This window comes from Symphalangus syndactylus, chromosome 24, assembly GCF_028878055.3.
Source record: "Symphalangus syndactylus isolate Jambi chromosome 24, NHGRI_mSymSyn1-v2.1_pri, whole genome shotgun sequence".
Lineage (NCBI taxonomy): Eukaryota > Metazoa > Chordata > Mammalia > Primates > Hylobatidae > Symphalangus > Symphalangus syndactylus.
Window position 1 is genome coordinate 37,236,107 of NC_072446.2, and position 23,968 is coordinate 37,260,074.

Here is a 23,968-nt window from a genome sequence, read left to right on the forward strand (position 1 = left end):
CCACCATACCTGGCTAATTTTTGTATTTTTAGTAGAAACAGGGTTTCACCGTGTTGGCCAGGCTGGTCTTGAACTCTTGACCTCAAGTGATCCACTCACCTCAGCCTCCCAAAGTGCTGGGATTACAGGTGTAAGCCACCACACCCAGCCTACAAAGTGCTATTTCTTAAGCACTACCTGGGGTCAGAGGTTACAGTATTTTGTTTTTTTGTTTTGTTTTGAGACAGAGTCTTGCTCTGTCGCCCAGGTTGGAGTGCAGTGGCGTGATCATGGCTCACTGCAACCTCCACCCCTCGGGTTCAAGCAATTGTCCTGTCTCAGCTTCCCAAGTAGCTGGGACTACAGGTGTGTACCACCACGCCTGGTTAATTTTTTGTATTTTTGGGAGAGACGGGGTTTCACCATGTTGGCCAGGCTGGTCTTGAACTCCTGACCTCAGGTGATACGCCCGCCTCGGCCTCCCAAAGTGTTGGAATTACAGGCGTGAGCCACTGCTCCTGGCCTACAGATTTTGAATCACATCAATAAATCTCATTTGGGATCATGTAGTCAGCCTTCTTTTTATTTTCAGATGGAATCTCACTCTGTCGCCCAGGTTGGAGTGCAGTGGTGCAATCTTGACACTGCAACCTCTGTCTCCTGGGTTCAAGCAGTTCTCCTGCCTCAGCCTCTGGAGTAGCTGGATTACAAATACACACCACCACACCTGGCTAATTTTTGTGTTTTTGGTAGAGACGGGGTTTCACCTTGTTGGCCAGGTTGGTCTCGAACTCCTGACCTCAGGTGATCCACTGGCCTTGGCCTCCCAAAGTGCTGGGATTATAGGTGTAAGCCACTGCACCCGGCCATGTCGTCAACCTTCTGTCAGATACCCGAGTTCCCACCGAGCATTGATTCACTTCTCAGTGACAGGCAAATTCTCTACTTTTTGAGGTTGTCAGTTTCATTATTCAAATCTTCAGACACTCAGGCCAGGCACAGTGGCTCATGCCTATAATCCCAGGGCTTTGGGAGGCTGAGGTGGAAGGATGGCTTGAGTCCAAGAGTTTGAAGTTACAGTGGGCTGTGATTGTGTCACTGCACTCCAGCCTGGGTGACAGAGCAAGACCCTGTCTCTAAAATTACAAAAACAAAACTTTAGACATTCCTGTTAATGAGCTTTTGATTTTGCTGTTCAATTTTGAGTATATCTTTCTCCCTCTATGGCCTGCCCATTGGTTCTCATTCTAACTCTTTGGTTTTATTTGTTTGTTTGTTTGTTGAGACAGGGTCTTACTCCGTTACCCAGACTGGAGTTCAGTGGCACCATCATGGCTCACTGCAGCCTCGACCTTTCGGGAGGGATCCTCCTGCCTCAGCCTCCTGAGTAGCTAGGACTACAGGCATGCACCATGCCACCTGACTAATTTTCATATTTTTTGTAGAATCGGGGTCCAACTGTGTTGCCCAGGTTGGTCTCAAACATCTGGGCTCAAGTGATTTTCCTGCCTTGGCCTCTCAAATGCTGGGATTATAGGTGTGAGCCACCAGGCCTGGCCTGATTCTCTTTGGTAAACAGTTTAATTGCTTTTCTACAATATTTAAGTCAACTTTCCTGTTTTTCTCCAGGTTAAATATCTTCTGGTCTTCTTAAGATACTTCTAGTCCTCCTATTTCTTAAAATGTAATGTTCAAAACTGGATAGTATTCCAAATAGGTTCTGGTTTGTGTTGAGTATAACAAAAGTCTCACTTTACACATTGATGGTATTATATTTGCATTACTGTATCTAAAATCACATTAATTTGGAGGGCAACATTGTTATCCTCTTGATTCCTACTGAGCACATAATATCAACTTAAGCCTGTAAGTCTTTTCACACATAGGTAGGCATGACTCATCTGTGCTGTACTTTTACAGTTGTTCTTTTAGACTCAAATGCAGGATCCTGAATTTATCCCCATTAGGTTGATCTTGTTAGATTCAACCTGTTGAAGTATTTTTGGTTCATGGTTGGATCATCTGGCACATTTGTTCTCCTGCCCAGCTTCTTGTCACCTGCAAATTTGGTAAATATGTTTTCTTTTCTCCATCTTAGTTATTAACAAAGATGTTGAGACAGGCCAAGCTGTAATCATTTCATTGTACCATACTATTGCTGGTAGATTTTAATTGGCAAGATCAATTGTGTATGGACATAGAATTGTCAGGTTGGATTAACTATTCCATAATTATAACAGGAATTGTCTTTTAGATGAGTAATCCTATTGTAGCTGCTTAATAAGCTATTTAATGAGAAACAATAAAAATAAGTATAGTCTGCCAGGCACGGTGCCTCACACCTGTAATCCCCACACTTTGGGAGGCTGAAGTGGGAGGAAGTCTTGAGCCCAGGAGTTTGAGACCTGCTTGCACAGCAAATTGAGACCCCCATCTCTACAAAAAAATAAAAAATTAGCTGGGTGTGGTGGTGCACACCTGTAATCTCAGCTACACAGGAGGCTGAGGCAGGAGGCTCCCTTAAGCCCGGGAGGTCGAGGCTACAGTGAGCTGTGTTTGTGCCACTGCATTCTGGCCTGAGTGACAGAATGAGACCCTGTCTCAAAAAGGAGAAAACAAGCACTTTGGGAGGCTGAGGCGGGCAGATCACAGGTCAAGAGATCGAGACCATCTTGGCTAACACAGTGAAACCCCATCTCTACTAAAAAATACAAAAAAATTAGCTGGGCGTAGTGGCGGGTGCCTGTAGTCCCAGCTACTTGGGAGGCTGAAGCAGGAGACTGGTGAGAACCCGGGAGGTGGAGCTTGTAGTGAGCCGAGATGGCGCCACTGCACTCCAGCCTGGGTGACAGAGCGAGACTCTGTCTCAAAAAAAAAAAAAAAAAAAGGAGAAAACAAAAAAGAATGAACTATGGTCATGCATGAGATGAGGAACTAGTTTGAAAAGTTGGGGACCCTGCTTATATTCCTGTATATAATAAAATATAATTCTTATATGTTTAGATTATGTGAGGTCCTGAGCAGAAAGCCCTCTGGACTGACTAGAGGCAAATGTGGTATAGGGGAAAAGGTCCTAAACTTGGCCCTATGGTGTTTGTTCATTTATTTATTCAGCAAGTGTATATTGAGTGCCTACTGTGCTTAAGCCCTGGAAATAAAATGTTGACAAAAACCAGACTTGATCTTTATCTTCAGTAGAGCTTACATTCTAGTGGGGGAAACAATTGGATAATTACACAAATGTAATCATAATACTTTCTGTGATCTGTGTTCTGGACAGGTGTTGTCCAACAGAAGTATAACGCAAGCCATGTATATAATTTAAAATTTTCTAGTATCTACATTTGAAAAAGTAAAAAGATAGATTTTATATAACCCAGTATATCTGAAATATTATTTCAACATGAATGCAGTATTAAAAATTGAGATATTTTATATTCTTTTTCTTCAACTAAATCTTTGAAATCTTAAACTTGTGCCACATCTCAGCTTTGACTAGCCATATTTAAAATGCTCAATAGCCACTGGGGAGCCACTGTATTGGACAGCACAGTTCTGTACCCAGTTTTACGGACTCTGGTGTTGGGCAAATTACTTTCCGTCTTTAGGACGCCTGCTTTCATCAGTAAAATGAAGGATTCAGACTTGTTTATCTTCTAACAACAAAATGTGGTTCCCTCCAGGTATGAGGGAGCCTTCAGAGGTGCCCTAAATAATCTGTACCTCGATCTGGGTGGTGCTTGTGTGGGTGTATGTATAATACATAAAAATTTATCAGGCTGTACACTTAAGATTTATACACTTAATAGTATCTTTGTTATAGCTCAGTAAAAATTTTTTTTTTTTTTAAATAAGTTCACTTCCAGTTTGATTTGGTGCCCTTTGCTAAACTCACTCTTAGATGAGGAGACCTTCATTGGAAACGTGTGATGTGAAAAATGCAAACAGCCAAGACTTTTTTTGTCTTCTTCCCACCCAGGATGTGTCTAGTCCGAATGAAGCAGGAAGGCCGGAGTGGGAAGTACATGTGTCGTATCATAGTTCATTTTATGTGGGAGGATGTTCAGCAGCGCGGCAGAGTCATGGGGGTAAGTGAGTGCTGTCAGATGCTCGTCCTGGACAATTCCAGAGAAGGGTTTGAGTTTGGAGTTTTATCTGTTCTAAAATGGCCCTGCTTTTAGATTTCTGTGAAATGCTGTCTAATACCAAGTAGCAGTTCAGCTAAAGTTACTTTTTCTGCCTCTGTGGAAACTAATACTGCACAGATACTTTATGTGTTTGTACACATTATAGTGATTTGTTAGTGTGAAGTCATCTTGTATGGAGATGGGATTGTAAAGCCCAAATCATGGTGATAGGAGGGATGGATTTTGTGAATGGAGGGAATCAAATGATAATCCAGTTAAGGATACTATACCTTTGACACCAGTTCAGTATTTGAACCAGTCCTTCTATAAATTAGTTCTGATGGGAGGCCCTGGTATGGGGCCTGCACTGTCCTCAGGAACTGAAACTCAAGCTCCTTGATCACTGGCAACCTAGAAGAGTCTGGTAAGATACCTACTGAAAATGTACATTAGTACATTTAATAATTAACCTGAGAAAGAGAAATATATTATATATATATGTCACATGGGATGTAATGACAATAGAAAAATGAAACCAAAACACTAGAATATAGTTGGTTATACAGATCATAGTGTGTCCAGAGTTGGTTCCTTCTGGTGGGTTCTTAGTCTTGTGACTTCAAGAATGAAGCCGCAGACCTTCGCAGTGAGTGTTACAGCTCTTAAAGATGGTGTGTCCAGAGTTTATTCCTTCCTGTGGGTTCGTGGTCTCGCTGACTTCAAGAATGAAGCCACAGACCTTCACAGCGAGTGTTACAGTTCTTAAAGGTGCTGCGGACCCAAAGAATGAGCAGCAGCAAGATTTATTGTGAAGAGTGAAAGAACAAAGCCTCCACAGTGTGGAAGAGGACCCGAGCCGGTTGCCGCTGCTGGCTAGGGTGGCCAGCTTTTATTCCCTTATTTGTCCCTGCCCATGTCTGCTGACTGGTCCATTTTACAGAGTGCTGATTGGTGTGTTTACAATCCTTTAGCTAGACACAGAATGCTGATTGGTGCATTTTTACAGAGTGCTGATTGGTGCATTTACAATCCTTTAGCTAGACACAGAGCGCTGATTGTTGAGTTTTTACAGAATGCTGATTGGTGCATTTACAATCCTCTAGCTAGACACAGACCGCTGATTGGTGCAAGTCCCCACCCGACCCAGAAGCCCAGCTGGCTTCATCTCCCAATAGTATCCTCTTTTGTTTATGTTGTGTATTTTGTGTATCTAGATCACGTTTTAGTAGCTTGTAGTTTCCTGTTACTTCTCATTTCATTGTCTCCCGGCTTGGGAGCATCCAAAGTAGAACCATGACTGGGTCATGAAATGGGTTAATTTAGTTTCTTTCATTACAGGGCAAAATTCTCCCTGTGGACTGAGAAGTAAACAAAGTTTATGGACATATTATAAAAGTTACATATGCTCATAGAATAGAAATCAAAGAGTAAAAAGTATTGAGTGTAAAAAACAAGTGTCTTTTTTTCCCCCAGTCTAACTCCCCAGAAGTAACCTTTTTTATTTTTTATGTTATTTTTTCTTACCTTCAAGGAAGGAGAAAAGTAACCATTTTTGAGTTGATGCGTATCCTTCGCCTGAGAGCTATCTTTGTAATCATCCTCTTTGGTTCCTTTTTCATTTTTTGCTTTCTTACTGTCTTAGCTGCTGTGTAATGTAGGGAAAAAAAGTATTTTTTCTGCTCTCTCACTCAATTACAATTACACAGAAGGTTTCTGTGACACATTTGTGGGAGTTTCTCCCCACACAGCAAACAGGCAATCAGTTCTGGAGAGAGGTCACCAGGTGGGTGTCCTCTAACCCACTTCAATTCCAACATTGTGTACTCGGAGATAGTGTCAGATCCCACAGGTTGAGGGCTCTGCCCCCAAGACTGCCCCCAACTTGCCACACCAATTGCAAGCTCCAAGCTGTTTTACCTGTGCTTCTGGCCAACCAATTATAAATTGGGGTTCCCCACCCTTTCCTTTGGTTCAACTAATTTGCTGGAGCAGCTCACAGAGCTCAGGGAGACACTTATTACATTACCGGTTTATTATAAAGGATATTACAAAGGATACAGATGAAGAGATGCGTAGAACAAGATGTGGGAAGGGGTGAGGAGATTCCATACCTTTCCTGGTGTGCAGCTGTCCAGAAACCTCCACCTGTTCAGCTATCTGGAAGTGCCCCAAACCCAGTCCTTTTAAGGGTTTTTTGGAAGCTGCGTTATGTAGGCACAACTGATTAAACCACTGGCCACTGGAAATCAGTCAGCCTCTCTGCCCTCCTTGGAGGTTGGGAGATGGGACAAAGTCCTAACCTTCTAATCCTCCCTTGGTCTTTTCAGTGACCAGCCCCTACCCTGAAGCTACCTAAGTGCTGCCAGCCACCAGTCAATCATTAGCATACAAAACGACACCACTTTGGAAAGGCCAAAGATTTTAGGAGTTGTATGCCAGGAAAGGAGTTGAAGACCAACTATATATTTCACAATATCACAGCTGCCCAGAGTGAGATCAGCATCCTTTAAGGTATTCATCCAGCTGAATGTTCTCACATGCCCTCAAATACTTACCACCCAACTCCGTGGCAGCGCACAGTGGACATAAGGTGGTGTTGGCAGTCTCAGTCCTATTTAATGATGGCCAGAGATACCTCCTGGTCATCCAAAGCCCTGGCTGACTGCCAGGCATTTATGCAGTAGCTCTTTCTTTAGTGAACCTGTTCTTATCATTGTTGACTAAACTCTGTTGGAAGTTGTCTCAGTAGCCATATGGGCCACAGCTGTCTCTATCCTGAATAGCTTAATGAGCCATAGATTGCTGACTCCTGGACTGCAGGAATCTTTTAGTTGCCTCTCCCCACAGATGAATTTCCTTCTGGACCTCCATCTCTCTTCATCACAGTAGTTAAAACTTGAGCCTTCTCCCATGTTACTTCTTATGCAGTGTCCCTTCTACTTAACTGTAAGTTTTATAAAAGCAGAAAACCGTCCTATTCAGTTTTTTGCTTATGCAGTAAACATTGAATAATTATCAAATGAATAAATAATTGTCAATAAATGAATATATTGAATACCAGCCTTTGGAATTCTTTTTAAGCTAACATTTATTAGATAAATCATACCTGCTTTATTAGTCTCTGATCCAAGTGTGTATCAGTGCAGTCCTGCAGGAATTAGGGGAATTTTTCCCCTATCGCATTTTATCTAGCTGTTTTTTCTATTTGGATTATCGTAGATAGGGTGCTGCCCCATAAGGGAGTGTTTTAGATCAGCGTTTCTCATACTTTAATGTGCCTATGGTTCACCTGAGGATCTTGTTAAAATACAGATTCTGATTCAGTAAGTTTCAGGACAGGGGCCAGAAAATCTACAGTTCTGAAAAGCTTCCAGGTGATGCAGATGTTGCTAGTGACGCAGGGTGGGGTAGGGGACAATAGCAAGGTCTTAGGTGGTCCCCCAGTACAGGCTCTTAAATTGCCTTCATGAAGAGAAGTGCCCAAATTCTGATTTAGTTACAAAGACTGTAAGTAAAGGATGATGGTTTTAAAATAATAGAGATTTGGAAGAGTTGGGGAATTACTATGATTGCTTTTTGCTATAGTTGACTTGATACCTCCTTTCTAACCTCATGGCATAAATAGACACACCTTATATAGGCAAGACAATTGTATATTAACCAGTGGGTTGTGAGTGTATGCATGGGTGAGTGTGAGTGCATGTGTGTGTTTGAGGGGATCTCAGTCTTCCGTGTGTGTACAACCTATAAATGGGACACGTGGCTAGGGAGAAGTAATAGGCGGTGTAGAGCCAGTCTGGCCTGGTTCTCACCCTGACTGGCAAATCTTTCCTCTTCTGTGCTTCAGTTTCTGTATTAAAAGAAAGGTGGGGACAGGGGAGGCCTAACTACATGAGCCCAAAGTTTTCAGCTTTTTTTCAGCTTGAAAATCTATGGTTTGAAGGTGGTAATTTGCAAATCTTTCTCTGTGTTATTTGGCATCCCAGGTGTACCTCTGTAAGAAAACTCATATAAAAAGTAGAATTTATAAAACCAATCAATGTAGTAGTGATTTTTCTCGGGCCAAAAACTTAGAGGTGATTGCTTTGGGTGGACTGGTGTGTGGAAGATCAAGAAATAAGAGAGCCACTTTTGAGTTAGTGATGAATAATAAATTTGCATCAAAAACTCCTTTGAAATTAGAATTCTATTCTGATTTGGTGGGAAAATTTTTATTTTACAAAAATTTGCTTTTCACCAACTTTTTGGAGCCCAACTTTTGTGAAAAATGGAGCAGACTCATATATCATTGTGAAGCTGGTACAAAAAGCAGGTGTTAAATTTGAGGTTACAAAAATCACATCAATAATTTAGAGTGTTCTGACTTAAAAAAACATTATTTGGGATTTAAACTTATAAATTAGCTGTGGAAATAAAGTTCATTATATCACCTCATCTGGTCTAGTTTTATTTCATTAACTGCTTCTTAAAAATCTTTGTGAGCTGAGTTGCAGCTGAAGAGGTTGGAGACCATTTTTCCTTGGGCCCTTGCCGCACTCCTGAGTGTTGGTAAGAGTAAAGAACTAAGTCTTGACACAGCTGTAAAAACAGACATCGCCTTTGGCCTCAGCACTTTCTCCTGGTGCAGGCAGATTTCAGATGTAAATTTCACTCTCTGCCTCTCCTACTAATGAAGTAAGTTTCTTTTGCTGGGTTTGCAGCCAGGTGTGTCCAGTCTTGTGGCTAACCAGGGCGCTTTACTTAATTTTTCCATTTGTGACATTTCAACCAAACTTAAAAAACAAACATAAAAATTAGCTCACGGCAGTGGCTCAAAGTGTTAATGGTAACCTTAGGCTGGCTAAACAACTTCCTCTCAGTTCTGCCCTGCCAGACATCTCCACCTTGTGGCTCACAATGAGCAGGCTCAAGCTTTCCAAGACAGAGATGGGAAGGGATGGGAGTGGGCTGTAGTTGAGAAATTACAGTTTACCCTTATCAGCGGTCCCTGGCATGCCTGTTGCCTCAGTGAGACTTCTGGAATAAGAATGCACCTTCTGTCACCTCATAGTCCCCTGCTCTCTCTGTAGCAGAGCTGCTTGGTGGGATGGTGCAGAGGGCCTAGGAAAAATGGAGGAACTGTGGGCTGAACTGGACTCTTGTGTAATTCTGGCTTGCTTCTCAGAACCACCATTTTGCTTTGTAAGGTCCTCTACGATCACACTCCAGACCACCTCTCCAAACTCATTTCCCCTAGTTCTTCTTGAACCTTAAATATGTGAAACCTACTAGCACGTGTGCCTGGCACTTAGTAAGCACTCAGTGAACATCACATTCCATCCTTGCTTCACATACCCTTCTCTCCAGCCAAGCTGAATTCCTTGCTATTTTTGTCTTGTGTCTTTGCTCACTCCATGCATACACCTAGATTGCCCTAACACCCCAGCCTCAATTCCTTCACATCCTTCCACAGTTAACTGGAAGCCAATCCCAGTTTCCCCTAAGGCAGTACCTTAATGATTTATATCTACCCTTCTTCCAGCTCTTACTCTTTCTATTTTGTATCACTGTCATTCACTTATGTTGACTGTCTTCCAGGTGAATTCCTGTGGTGCAGGATCACATACATCTGTCTCCAAAGTGCCTGTTATTGCCCCTTTCCTGAATAGGTGCCCAGTAACTATCTGAAGAATGAAAGAAGCCAGTCCTGCAGGCCCAGAATAAGTACTGGAAAAAGTAGGGCAGGGAGATATTGTTTTTTATTCTGAGGATATTTGTTTGCTGTGTTAGTCTGAAATATTGGAAGAAAAGGAAATAAGAAATCGTTTCCCCCACCATCAACTGTTCAGTTCCTTTTTCCCATACTTTTCCATCTTCTAATGGAATTACTTGATTTTTAAAAAACCCCAGTTTATACATAGGGTATATTATGTTTCTTTCTTTTTTTTGACGGAGTCTCTCTCTGTCACCCAGACTGGAGTACAGTGGCGCGACCTTGGCTCACTGCAACCTCTGCCTCCCGGGTTCCAGCGATTCTTCTGCCTCAGCCTCCTGAGTAGCTGGGATTACAGGCGCACACCATGCCTGGCTAATGTTTGTAATTTTAGACAGGGTTTCACCATGTTGGCCTGGCTGGTCTCGAACTCCTGACCTCAGGTGATCTGCCCTTCTCGGCCTTCCAAAGTGCTGGGATTACAGGTGTGAACCACCACCCCCGGCTGGTGTTTTATGTTGCTAAATTAACAAAGGCATTACCTTTTAGGAGGCTTTAGTTTTTCTGAAAATTTCCTTTCAGGCCTCTGTAATCACTACCTGTCACCAAATCTCCTCTCTTTCCCTACAAAAATTTTCAGACCTCTTCTATTTTACAACGATATAAAAATGTTACTGTTTTGCATCTCTAGGTCAGAATCAAAACTCACTGCCAAGGGTATTGTTTTTAAAGACAAGGAGCACATTAAAAGGTATAGTTAGCCTGGGCAATGTAGGGAGACCCCATCTTTACAAAAATAAAATTAGCCTGTTATGGTGGCACATGCCTGTGGTCCCAGCTCTGTAGGAGGCTGAGGTGGGAGGATCGCTTGGGCCAGGGAGTTCGACGATGTTGCAGTGAGCTGTGATCGCACTATTACACTCCAGCTTGGGTGGGGGGGAGAAAAAGATGTGAGTGTAACTAAAGGACAATCCCTTGGGCTTGAGGCCGTGAAAATAAGAATACATGTTCTCAGATACCAGTTGTTCTTTTGAAAGTTTCTAAAATGGCCTGAGCTGTTGGAGTGGATAGTCAGTTATTAGGGGAAAGAAGGCTAAATTCTAAGAAGTCAGAGTAATTCCATTTTGGGATTGGCTTACGAATTTAAGCAGGGTCCTACAGAAAATGTACCTCTGGTAGATACATGCCTTTCTTTACACATGTTTCCTACCCCTAGGCCGTAAGAGGTAGCAAGAGTTCGGAGGAGTAGGTGCCTCAGGCAGTTTTACAACTGGTCAGATGCATAGGTGCATACAGTCAGGGTGCCAGTCCTGTCCTTCTGAGTGGCACATCGGACTCTGCGTTACTGCAGCACTACACCAACTTCAAAGATAGAACTTACCGTGGTGTACTGTAATTATTGGTTTATATAGATCTCTCCTATTAGAGTGGGTAAGGATGCTTATAGAATCCTTGTAGTTACATAGGAGAACGTGCTTGTTCTTAGCAGATACATATTGAAGTATTTAGGGGTAAAATGTTTTGATATCTGGAACTTATCTTCAAATGGTTTAGCAAAAGAAAAGGATGTGTAGATGTATGGACAGAGTAAAGCAAATGTTGCAAAAATTAAAAATTGTGTATCTAAAGATGGGCATCTAAGATTATGCAAAATGCTTAATCTTTTGCAACATTTGCTTTATCTTTACCCATACATCTACACACCCTTTTCTTTTGCTGAACCATTTGAAGTTGCAGATATCAAAACAACTTATACAAGTTTTTGTTGTATTACTCTTACATCTTGTAAAATTTTTTTGAAATTCTTCAAAGCAAAAAATTGGAGAGAAAAGGAAGTATTCATGTTCTGGCTCCAGCCCATTCTTCTAGTTTAATCTGCAACAAATCATACCCCTTCCCTCCAAAAAAGTTCAAGTACATGCACACAAATACATATACTTCTTATGCCAGACTTTCACTGGTGCCATAAGTGTGCTGTGTTCTTTTATGCCTCTAAGCTTTTGTTTATGCTATTCCGTCTGATCTGGTCTTCTCCCCTGTCTGCTCACAGCACTATAAGACACAAGCTGGATAACACCTCCTCCAAGAAGCTTTTTCCGGTGTTCACCAATAATGTTAATATATCTGGCCACTCCCTTCTCTGAACTTACCATGGTGTGCTCATGGTTTATGTAGGTCACTCCTGTTAGATGGGATAAGGATTCTTGGATTTCTGGTGTCTTAAACCACATGCCTACCATAGTCACTACTCAAATATGTGTTGGGTGAACATAAATACTTGCTTCTTTTGTTAGCATCTGGCTAGCTCTGTCTTCCAAATACTGACTGAAGAATGATCTTCTCTGATTACACTTGGATTCAATTTCTCTTAACACCCTCCCCCTTTGAAAAAGGTCCGTTTTCTCTCTGCCCTGCCTCATGGGTTCCCTGGCTCTCATTTAAGCCTGGTTATACTTTTAATCTGCTTTATAGGATGGATGAACCTTGAAATATCAGACTGGGTGCCTCAGAGGTTCTCTATTCAGCAGTTCTGAGTCTGTGAAGAAACTCAGGTATATGCATTTTGAAAAATCTTTCCATATATATATATATATATATATATATATATATATACATTTTTTTTTTTTTTTTTTTTTTTTGAGACGGAGTCTCACTGTCTCGCCCAGGCTGGAGTGCAATGTTGTGTGGTGTGGTCTCTGCTCACTGCAACCTCCACCTCCCAGGTTCAAGCGATTCTCCTGCTTCAGCCTCCCAAGTAGCTGGGACTACAGGCTCACGCCACCATGCCTGGCTAATTTTTTAGATTTAGTAGAGGTGGGGTTTCAGCATGTTGGCCAGGTGGGTCTCAAACTCCTGACCTTAAGTGATCCACCCGCCTCGGCCTCCCAAAGTGCTGGGATTACAGGCATGAGCCACCGTGCCCGGCCCCAAAAGATTTCTAATGCATATTTCTGGTTAAGGTTCTACCCTCTCATTTCTGTGGTGAGGAAATGTTCATTGATTTGGCCAAGGTCATACAGCTAGAGAATAGCAGAATGAGGACCAAGACCAGATTACACCAATTTCCACTCCAGTGTCCTCTTTGCTATACCATGATACCTTCCAATTGAAAGAAAGAAACCTTTTCTCCTGTCTTATTAGCAAGGACTGCCAAAGACCAAGAGGACAGCTTTTCTTGAATCTAAAGGCATTCCATTTATTTCTTCAGTGCACTCCCAAGCCTGAGGCCTCTTTTACTCAATTTCTAATCCAATACGGCAGAGACTTCCTACTCAACAGGACTAAGAGATTAAGGGGGAAAAAAAAGACATGAGAATGCTGACAATGTTCTGAATTTGTTTCTTTTTCCATCGTTTAGAGTCTGAGTGTCTCTACATCGTCTGAATTTGCCTTAGTTGATTTTACAATTATTTTTCAGAGACTCCTTGGTTGTGTTTTTTTTAAGGGTAGAGGAACACTGAGACTGAACACCGTGCTTGAAGGGGCCGGGCCAGGAGACTAACAAAGGCGGTATTATACTGTGTGCGGCAAAGCCAATAAATGAATTCAGGAGACACCTAGATGTGTTTCTAGAGGAGACTGTGAGGAGGAGGGGTCTGGTGAAAAGGCAGAAAGGTGGGATTAAGATAAATTAAAATGGGGCCAACATGTTGGATAAGGAGACAGTCTCTTCCTGTTTCCACCATTGCTTTAGATTTCTCAATTTGCTTAGTTCAGAAGTTAAAACTAGTCTTTACCATGTACTTCATACTCACCCTCCCAGGCCTCCCACTCTTACTTAGGAAAATAACTTAGTTTTAAGGCTATTTCAGCATGGTACAGCAATGTTTATTACTTGAGTGCTGCATCTGTTGGATGTTACTGGGGAATCTTAGACTGTTTAAACTGGAAAGGAACACTGAAATAATCTGATCCAGAGATCTAAAAGTGTGGTCCCCAGACCAGCAACCTCAGCATCACTTGGAAACCCGTTAAGAATGCTGGCTCAGGCCAGATGTGGTGGCTCAAGCCTGTAATCCTAGCACTTTGGGAGGCCGAGGCGAGTGGATCATGAAGTCAGGGGTTTGAGACCAGCCTGGCCAACATGGTAAAACCCCATCTCTACTAAAAATGCAAAAATTAGCCAGGTGTGGTGGCATGTGCCTGTAGTCCCAGCTACTCGGGAGGCGGAGGCAGGAGAATCGCTTGAACCTGGGAGGTGGAGGTTGCAATGAGCCTAGACTGTGCATTTGCACTCCAGCTTGGGCGACAGAGCAAGACTCCGTCTCAAAAAAAAAAAAAAAAAGAATGCTAGCTCTAGGGCATACCCTTGATCTTCCGAAAACTTTGGGGTGGGACCCAACCATCTATCTTTTCACCAGCTCTCTAGTTTGAGAACCACTGCTCCTAAACTAATTCTATCACTTAGGTGATTGGGAAATTGGCTCTGGAAGAGCTGCATACAAATTAGAAACACCAAAGAGTAGAACTCGGGTGTCTTGGTTGCCACTGTTACCGCTGTCCTCGCTAAGAGGAGCAGGGCCTAGGCATGGGCTAACGACGTGTGAAACTTGAGGATTTCAGCATAATTCAGAAGCAGAGTTCCCCAATAGTAGTAGCTAACATTTATTGAGCACTTTCTTTTTTTCATGCACTTTACAAGCACCATTTGAATTTTATAACATCTTACAACAGTCTTACCTGTGAGATTAGTAACATTTCTAGCCTCATTTTACAGATGATGAAACTAAGGCTCAGAGATAGTTTCCTATAGCAGTTACAGCAGATTACCACAAAGTTGGTGGCTTAAAACAACAAAAATTTATTCTCTTACAGTTCTGGAGGCCAGAAATCAGTTTCATGGGGCTGAAATTAAGGTGTTGGCAGGGCTGTGTTTCTTCTGGAGGTTCTAGGGGAGACTCTTGCCCCTTCCAGCTCTTGGTGGCTGCTGATGTTCCTTGACTTGTGGCTGCATCACTGCAATTTCTGCCTCTGTAGTCATGTTGCCTTTTCTTCTATCTAAGCCTAATTTCCCTCTGCCTCTCTCTTAAAAGGAAGGATATGTGTGATGGCATTTAGGGCTCAACTGGGTAATCCAGGATTCCATCCCTGTCTCAAGTGTCTTAATTTGATCACAGCTGCAAAATCCTTTTTTGCTGTATAAGGTAACACTCACAGGTTCCAGGAACTAGGACATGGATATCTTTTAGAAGACCAAATTCAGCCTACCTACCACTGTTAGGCAATTTAATTAGACTTACACAGTAAATATGGGAGCCTGGATTGGAACCCAAACCTTCTGGACTCTAGAGCCTGTGCTTTTAATTACTACTCTGTAGTCAACTAAAAACTATGGCTCTAGCATTGGCATTAAGATTTTTAACCCAAGTGTTGTTTCTTTCTTCCTCTAACTTCCACAATATCCACTTGTATTGTAGCATTGAACCTTTCTGTCCATAAGCATCTTAGGTTTTTGTTTTTGTGGGTTTTTTTTGTAGAGATGGGTTCTCTCCGTGTTGCCCACACTGATCTTGAACTTCTGTGCTCAAGTGATCCTCCCACCTTGGCATCCCAGAGTGCTGGGCATAAGCCACCATGCCTGGCCAAGCATCTTATATGTTGGTCCTAGCTTCTCCAGTTAGTTAGCTTCTAGAGGGCAGATATTCCATTTTTCTGTTTTTAAAAATAGAGATATAATTTATATCCCATAACATGTAAATTTGCTTTTTAGTAAATTCACAGCGTTATGTACCCATCACCACTATTCCAGAATATTTTAATCACCTCAGATAGAAATCCTGTGCCCATTAGCAGTCACCCCCATTCCCCTTACCCCTAGCCCCTGGAAACCACTATTCTACATTCTGTCTCTATGGATTGACCTATTTGGGACATTTCATATAAATAGGCTCATATAATATGCAGTATTTTATGTTTGGCTTCTTTCACTTGGCAGAATGTTTTCAAAAGTTCAGTCATGTTGTAGCATATTTTCAGTACTTCATTCCTTTTTTTGTCTTTTTTCTTCTTTTTATTTATTTATTTTTTGCCCAACTCCCCCGACCGACATCATTCCTTTTTGGGATAGTCTGTTGTGTAGATATACCATGTTTTAAAAACCTGTTAATCAGTTAATAGACATTTAATCTTTCCACTTTCCACTTTTTAGCTTTTGTGAATAATGCTTCTGTGAATATTCATATATAAGTTTATGTCTGAACATATCTTTTCAGCTTTCTTGAGGGATATATCTAGGAGTGGAACTGCTGGGTCATATGGTGACACTATGTAAACTTTTTGAAGAATTCAGATATTGTATCTTTTATCAAGTTGTTTGAATTCCTAGATGATTTCCATTGTTCATTTGTTTATAATGAAAAAACATTAGATATGTGACCTTAATCATTACTTATTTTACCTAAAGTTTTAGACAGTAATAAGAAGGGACAGTGTGGCATAATGGAACGAGTTCTGCCCGGCCTGGCCACTCTTTGGGTAAGCCTGAGTAAGTCAAATCACATCACCTCTCTGGGGAGGAGAGTTAGATGATTTCTACATTCTCTTCCAGACTTAACATTCTGCAACTCTGTGGAAGTCTGAAAAGCTAGCCTTGTGTTAAGTCCCAGAGCTTGTGTTCTGTTTTTTTAGCAGTTCATCACTCTCTGTCTGATTTCTGTTCCCAGACACAAACAAAGTTTTACCCATCTATCCATCCATTTTATTGTGGTCTGTTAGCTTCCAGGTACTGTGCTAAAAGCACTGGAGATACAAGGATGATTAAGACATTTTCCATGACTCCCTAGTCTAGTAGGAGAAGATAAACATAAACAGATAATTACAATATTAAAAAATTATAATGTTTTTAAATTGCTGAGAATGCCCAGAGGAGACAGGCTGGGAATAGATGGCATTTGAGTTAAATCTTTTCAGATAAGTAGGTGTTTGCTAGACAAGAAGAGAATGCCAGGCAGAAGAAGAGTGTGGATAAAGGCACTGAGTTAGTATGAGAAGACAAATAATGTTTGGCTTTGGTGACATTCTTACTTTTCCTGAAATGGTAAATGCAGATTCTCTTTATCCAGACTAGCTCCATTTTGAGATCCTTGTGTGTGTCTGATATTTACAGACTCATCCACACTTAAGGATCTGAATAGTAACATGTTTTGTCTTAAGTACTGGTCACACAGTACTTCTTCCTTCTTTGTTAAGGACACTTCAGACTCGATTTCTGAGTAAGGGAGTTCACTGAGTAGTTGAGGGATCATGGTCCAGATTTGGGTTTTCTCCATAGCACCAGCTCAGGTTGGGCTCTCGAAAATGCCTTCTTGTCTCTCTAAGGGTTTTGGTTACATAAAAGTATTAGGAATGTAAAATTTTACAATACGATCAGCACAGCACAAACTAAATTTCTCGCCTTTAACCTAGAAGCATATATGGAAGGCTTTGTGTTCTAAACTGCCCCCTTCCCAGCCCCCGGCCTTCATGAGAGGTCATTGTACAGCTCTTTCCATGGTCACTGCTCTCTTCACTTTTACTGGAGGGCAAAACTAGGGCAGAGAAATAATTTTTATTCACTTCTGAAAGGTTACAGTAATAAAGAAACTCTTGTTAACATCAGAGAACGTTGCAGCCAAGAGTTTTCACAGTCTGGCATTGTTTATTTTACATGTAATTTGGAACCTTCTGCACTCTTAAAATATTGGCACAAAAATGTTTTAACTCTTGAAGTACTTCTCTGTACACTGCAGTAGTGTGGTGTCAGGGGGCAGCAGGACTCTGGAGAGCCGTTTGTCCTGTTCCTGTTGGAGAGAGAAATGGTATAAGCACGTGTATGTGTGTAACATACACAGTCACTCGTGTATTTATGCGCCCTTCTGCATTGAGAATTAAGAACTTTCTCTGTCCTGATGAATTTCCATGCTTCTCTTTATTAAACAATGAGAATGGTATAGCAGTCCCGCTTTTCTTTTGTCACAACTGCCAAAAAGTACAGAGCTTCCCTTATTTAGATATTTTGATATAAGTGTTCATTATCCCCTTTCTTCTCCTGCCCCCCACAGACTTTATTACTTAACTCTTTTACTTTTATTTTGGTTGAGGTGCATACTATGGGCCAAACTCTGTGCCAGGAATTTTATAGACATCATCTCATTTAATCCTTACAAATTACCTTGTGATAGAGTTGGGAGTGTCCCCATATTACAACTGAGGAGAACCAAGGAGCAGAAAACTTAAAGGACTTGGCTGTGGCCGCCATAGTAAGTCACAAGCCCAGATCTGACGGATTTCAAAATCTTTGCTCAAAAAAAATGGCTCTTTTGGCCATAACATGTGCCTTTTGTTGTAATCCAACTTGAGCCTTTTTTTTGGAAATAGGTAGAATATAAGTAATAATGAGTGAACTAAGGGACTAACTGATCCATTGATAGAAGCACAAGTCACTTATGTTAAATGAGATAATAATACTCAGAAGTACCTGGCCCCATCAAAGGGTTTTCGTTCTTGTTGTTTTGTTAGGTTGAAATTAAGATATGAAACAATTACAGAAGGATGCCTTGAGGTAAGTGGGAAGAATGCTAGGCTGGGGATTAGGCTTCCTAGTTCCAGGCTCAACTTTGCTCTCAGAGTTTGGAGGACCTTCTCTTTCTCCCATCTGTCTTATGTCCTGTGGGCTTAAAATAGAGTGATTTATTAGCCCAGCCCTTGCTAAGACCTAGGCATTCCCCAGGACTGACCATGTTCTTTGTAACCTGTCTGGTGTGGGGAGCTCTCCTTTCTCCAAGTCTGGCATTTTCTTCCTTGGCCTCCAAAATGGGGCTTTGGCAAAAGAGGCAACACTTGCTGCCACCAGGTGAGCTCTGCAGAGCTGTCACTAAGCCAGGCCCTTCTCCAGCAGAGGATTCCTTCCCCAGCAAGAGTTCTACTCTGGCTCTGAGGAAAGGATACTGTACTGCATGTGCACTGCAGCCACCATGCCTTCCTGCAGGCTGTGAACCTTCTGTTAAAGCCAGCCTGGGAATCCCATACCCTCTAGTCCTGTTCCATTTTCAGTACTTACCAAAGGAGCAAGAAGAGCTCAGGACCTTTCAGCTCTTCTTTACCCAGAGAGAGCTCTGTTCCCTTTTGGAAGACACACCTACCTTTGGCTTCAGATGTCCCTATGATGGAGAATCCCAGTTAGTACATGCACATACAATTCTGGCCCAGGAAACAGGCCATTCCCCCAAAATCTAGTGAGGGCCCCTGTGTGTTCTGCTATTTGCCTCTAAAGTGTGGCATTCAGTGCTAGAAAGTTGAGAGGCCAGTGCCCAGTTTTCCAAACAGTTCACCTCCCGTCATGTGGGCTTTGGAGCCAGACAGAAATAGGTTCTAATCTCTACTCTGCCACAATGTTGCTTTGAGATCCTAGGCAAGTCTCTTTAACCTCTCATTGTCTCCATTCCATCCTCTGTAAGGTAAGTCATGCACAGTTATGTGACTTAAACAATATGGCTTAGCACAGTGTTTGGCACATATTAAGTACTTGATAAATGGGAGCTATCAGGATGCTGTATTTGGACGTTTTCAATAGCACCTAGCATAAGCTGTCATATCTTGAAGGGATTTATAGGTGCATCTGTGACACCCCACTGGATTCTGGCTTTCTGGAGGACAAAGATCCTATCTTTCATCCGTCTCCTGTTCTGCCTGGCATGAGTAAGGCACATAGCAGGCACTCAGTTGATGTTGGCTGAATCTTTTAGGATGACTTGGGCAGAGCAGGTTGGGCATAAATGCTTTAGTTTCTCCATCTGCGCCTGGGGAAATAGTAACCCCTTATTTTGGAGCCTTTGAGGACAATTTAAAACGATATGTGTGAAGTGTTTGGAGCCCTTTGAAAGGAGGCTACTGGAGAAATTAATGGTGTTTTTGCTGTTCTTGGGAAAGCCCTTTGTGGTTCCCAGTGAATAAATTACTTGGAGTGCATTTTCTCACACCTCCTACTCTGCTCTGTTCACTTAGCTTTTTATTTTTTATTTTTTTAAATAACTGTCTGCTGTAATACTTCTTTGCCCATGACTTATAAAGATATATATTTTTGGTATTGGACTTTTGACCTCTTTCTGCTCCCAGGAGAGAAATTTTGATCAGAATAATAAAAGTTGTAAACTGTGTGTGTTGCCCCTTTCCTAGGCCTTGGGCAGTTTAGCTGCTGGGGCTAGGAATCAGCTGGCTTGTGGTATGTGTATGGTTATGGGGCAAGTAGGAGATTATTCCTGTTAAGCGCTAAGCAGTCTTCTGTCTCCCACTCTTCTTTTCATCCCTGTCCCACGCCCTTTTGCTAAGATTCTTCAGATTTCAAATGAACCTTGTTGTCTTTGGCATTTTCGATAGCTGTTTGTGGCTATACTCTTCTCCTTCAAAGACAGAAGGTGTTTATCGTCTCCTGTGCTTTAGGTCCCAAGGTGAGTTGGCTGCCAGAGAAGAGCCTCCCTCTAGAAGGACAGTGTGGGAGAACTGAAAAACACTCACCAATCTTGGAGCTACAAGAGTGGAATTAGACTTAGTTCCACAATTAACAAGCAGGCTCCGATTCAGAGCCTGGACGGGGTTATTTCTTTTTTTTTTTTTTTTGCCTTTTTTTTATTTTTTATTTTTTATTAATTTTTTTTGCACACAAAAACAATAAACATTTTCTAAAAATACATACAAACAAAAAGATGCGTATCAAACATATTAGGAAGGTTGCACATGGGAAGTCGGGGAATAGAAATGGGGGGTGGGAGTTAAAATAAATGAGAGAGGGACTTTATATGGATCAGTGATAATAACTCAATCCTCTATTTGACAAAGAAGAGGGAGAAGGAAGAGGAAGAAAAAGAAAGTAGGATACAGGATCAGAAAGGGAGGAAAATAGAAAAAATTAGAGTATGACTCCAGGGTAGACCTGTTTTGTTGTCACTGAGTTGGTTGGTCGGTTTGTCTATTGTATTTTTCATGTTTCGCCAAGTTGGCCAGACTGGTCTCGAACTCCTAGCCCGAAGTGATCAACCCGCCTCGCCCCCCAGAGTGCCGGGACCACAGGCGTGAGCCACCACGTCCAGCCCCCACATTGCATCTGGCCTCCGTGGTAGACCTCCCAGACGGAGCGGCCGGGCAGAGGCGCTCCTCACTTCTTCCCAGACACGGGGCGGCCGGGCAGAGGCGCTCCTCACTTCCCAGACGGGGCGGCCAGGAGAGACGCTCCTCACTTCTTCCCAGACGATAGGTGGCCGGGCAGAGGCGCTCCTCACTTCCCAGACGGGGCGGCCGGACCGAGGCGCTACTCACTTCCAAGACGATGGTTGGCCGGGCAGAGGCGCTCCTCACTTCCCAGACGATGGGTGGCTGGGCAGAGGCTCTCCTCACTTCCCAGATGGGGCAGCCGGGCAGAGGCGCTCCTCACTTCTTCCCGGACGGGGCGGCCGGGCAGAGGCGCTCCTCACTTCTTCCCGGACGGGGCGGCCGGGCAGAGGCGCTCCTCACTTCCTCCCGGACGGGGCGGCCGGGCAGAGGCGCTCCTCACCTCCCAGACGATAGGTGGCCGGGCAGAGGCGCTCCTCACTTCTTCCCAGACGGGGCGGCCGGGCTGAGGCGCTCCTCACTTCTTCCCGGACGGGGCGGCCGGGCAGAGGCGCTCCTCACTTCTTCCCGGACGGGGCGGCCGGGCAGAGGCGCTCCTCACTTCTTCCCGGACGGGGCGGCCGGGCCGAGGCGCTCCTCACTTCTTCCCGGACGGGGCGGCCGGGCAGAGGCGCTCCTCACCTCCCAGACGATGGGAGGCCGGGCAGAGGCGCTCCTCACTTCCCAGACGATGGGTGGCCGGGCAGAGGCGCTCCTCACCTCCCAGATGGGGTGGCCGGGCAGAGGCGCTCCTCACTTCCCAGACGATGGGTGGCCGGGCAGAGGCGCTCCTCACTTCCCAGACGATGGGTGGCCGGGCAGAGGCGCTCCTCACTTCCCAGACGATGGGTGGCCGGGCAGAGGCGCTCCTCACTTCCCAGAGGATGGGTGGCCGGGCAGAGGCGCTCCTCCCTTCCCAGACGGTGGGTGGTCGGGCAGAGGCGCTCCTCGCTTCCCAGACGGGGCGGCCGGGCAGAGGCGCTCCTCGCTTCCCAGAGGGGGCGGCCGGGCAGAGGCGCTCCTCGCTTCCCAGACGGGGCGGCCGGGCAGAGGCGCTCCTCGCTTCCCAGACGGGGCAGCCGGGCAGAGGCGCTCCTCGCTTCCCAGACGATGGGTGGCCGGGCAGAGGCGCTCCTCACCTCCCAGACGGGGCGGCCGGGCAGAGGCGCTCCTCACCTCCCAGACGGGGCGGCCGGGCAGAGGCGCTCCTCACTTCCCAGACGGTGGGTGGCCGGGCAGAGGCGCTCCTCACTTCCCAGACGGTGGGTGGCCGGGCAGAGGCGCTCCTCACTTCCCAGACGGGGCGGCCGGGCAGAGGCACTCTTCACTTCCCAGATGATGGGTGGCCAGGCAGAGGCGCTCCCCACTTCCCAGACGGGGTGGCCGGGCAGAGGCGCTCCTCACTTCCCAGATGATGGGTGGCCAGGCAGAGGCGCTCCTCACTTCCCAGACGATGGGTGGCCGGGCAGAGACGCTCCCCACCTCCCAGACGGGGCGGCGGCCGGGCAGGGGCTGCAATCCCAGCACCCTGGTAGGCCAAGGCAGGCGGCTGGGAGGCGGAGGCTGCCGCGAGGCCAGACCACGCCACCGCACTCCAGCCCGGGCAACACCGAGCACCGGGTGAGCGAGAGTCCGTCTGCAGTCCCAGCACCTCGGGAGGCTGAGGCGGGCAGAGGACTCGGCGTCAGGAGCTGGCGAGCAGCGTGGCCAACATGGCGAACGCGTGCCTGCAGCCAAAGGAGAAAAAGTAGGCAGCGGTGGTGCGCGCAGGCAGTCCCAGGCAGTCCGCGGCGCGGGCCGCAGGGAGCCGAGTAGATTCCAGCCTGGGCCACAGAGGGAGAGAGAGAAAGAAAGAAAGAAAGAAAGAGAGAGAGGAAGGAAGGAAGGAAGGAAGGAAGGAAGGAAGGAAGGAAGGAAGGAAGGAAGGAAGGAAGGAAGGAAGGAAGGAAGGAAGGAAGGAAGGAAGGAAGGGAGGGAGGGAAAGGAAGGAAGGAAGGAAGGAAGGAAGGAAGGGAAAGGAAGGAAGGAAGGAAGAAAGAAAGAAAGAAAGAAGGAAGGAAGGAAGGAAGGGAGGGAAAGGAAGGAAGGAAGGAAGGAAGGAAGGAAGGGAAAGGAAGGAAGGAAGGAAGAAAGAAAGAAAGAAAGAAAGACCGGGTTATTTCTAAGGTCCTTTCCTGCTTGAAAAAAAATCCATGAGATAAAAGTTTTCCAGCCCAGGGTAGAATTTACAAGAGTGAACACAGTTTGCAAAACTTCCTACTTTTCTCCAAGCCTCTCTTGCCTCGTAGCACTGGAAGAACTGGCTCCGTCCCTAATAGCCTCAGTTCAAAGGGACCAGAAGAGACTAGGGTAGTTGGGGACAAATGTGGGGTTCATAACATACTAGGGGTATCTCGTCTGATGAAGTGGTTGGGTATGGATGTCAGAAGAATCTCACTTGGTGATGATCCTCAGGGACTATGTAAAGGAATTTTAGATTGCCCTGGCTGATGGCAGGAAGCTCCACCCAGGGCTAGCCCTAGCTGGTCAGAATTGCCAAGCAGTCAGTGTTTTTATTTTATGCCATCTCTTAATCATTTTGGTGGCCGCCAAGCTCCTAGAAGCTTGACAGCCACAAAGATGATCCTAATTCAGCCCTTTCCAAGTGAGGACACTCAGTCCTGGGCAGGAAAAAGGCTTGGTCAGTGTCATATAGTAGCGGTAGTAGCAGAGACTAAAACTCACTTCTCTTGATTCATTCTGTTGCTCTTTTCATTACATGATACTATCATCTTTGCTGTTCTCTAGAGCCACTACACACACCCTGCATTTTGTGTTGCTGGGAAAAGCCTCCAATCAAAGACCTCCTGATCCTTTTCTCTTAAGGTCAGCATTCCAGTGTCTAGCACAGTTCTTAGCATATGGTAAGCCTTCATCCAATATTGGTTGAATGGTGGATGAGTAAGTGAACTCACAGAGTCTATTTCTAACCCCATCTTCTTAGAATCAATTCTATACTTACACTGCAATTTACCTGATTAAATTCATGCCAAATTGTTAATGGATGCCA

General features: G+C 44.4%; 1 protein-coding gene across 7 annotated transcripts in view; it reads left to right on the forward strand.

Moving 5' to 3' along the window:
* UQCC1 (ubiquinol-cytochrome c reductase complex assembly factor 1) overlaps positions 1-23,968 on the forward strand; it is a 117,971-nt gene that overhangs the window by 63,954 nt on the left and 30,049 nt on the right. For all 7 annotated transcript variants that reach the window (XM_055266675.2, XM_055266674.1, XM_055266677.1 and 4 more), the window contains one exon: positions 3,959-4,067. In XM_055266675.2, coding sequence (XP_055122650.1) covers positions 3,959-4,067 — 109 coding nt within the window. The remainder of the gene's footprint in view (positions 1-3,958; positions 4,068-23,968) is intronic.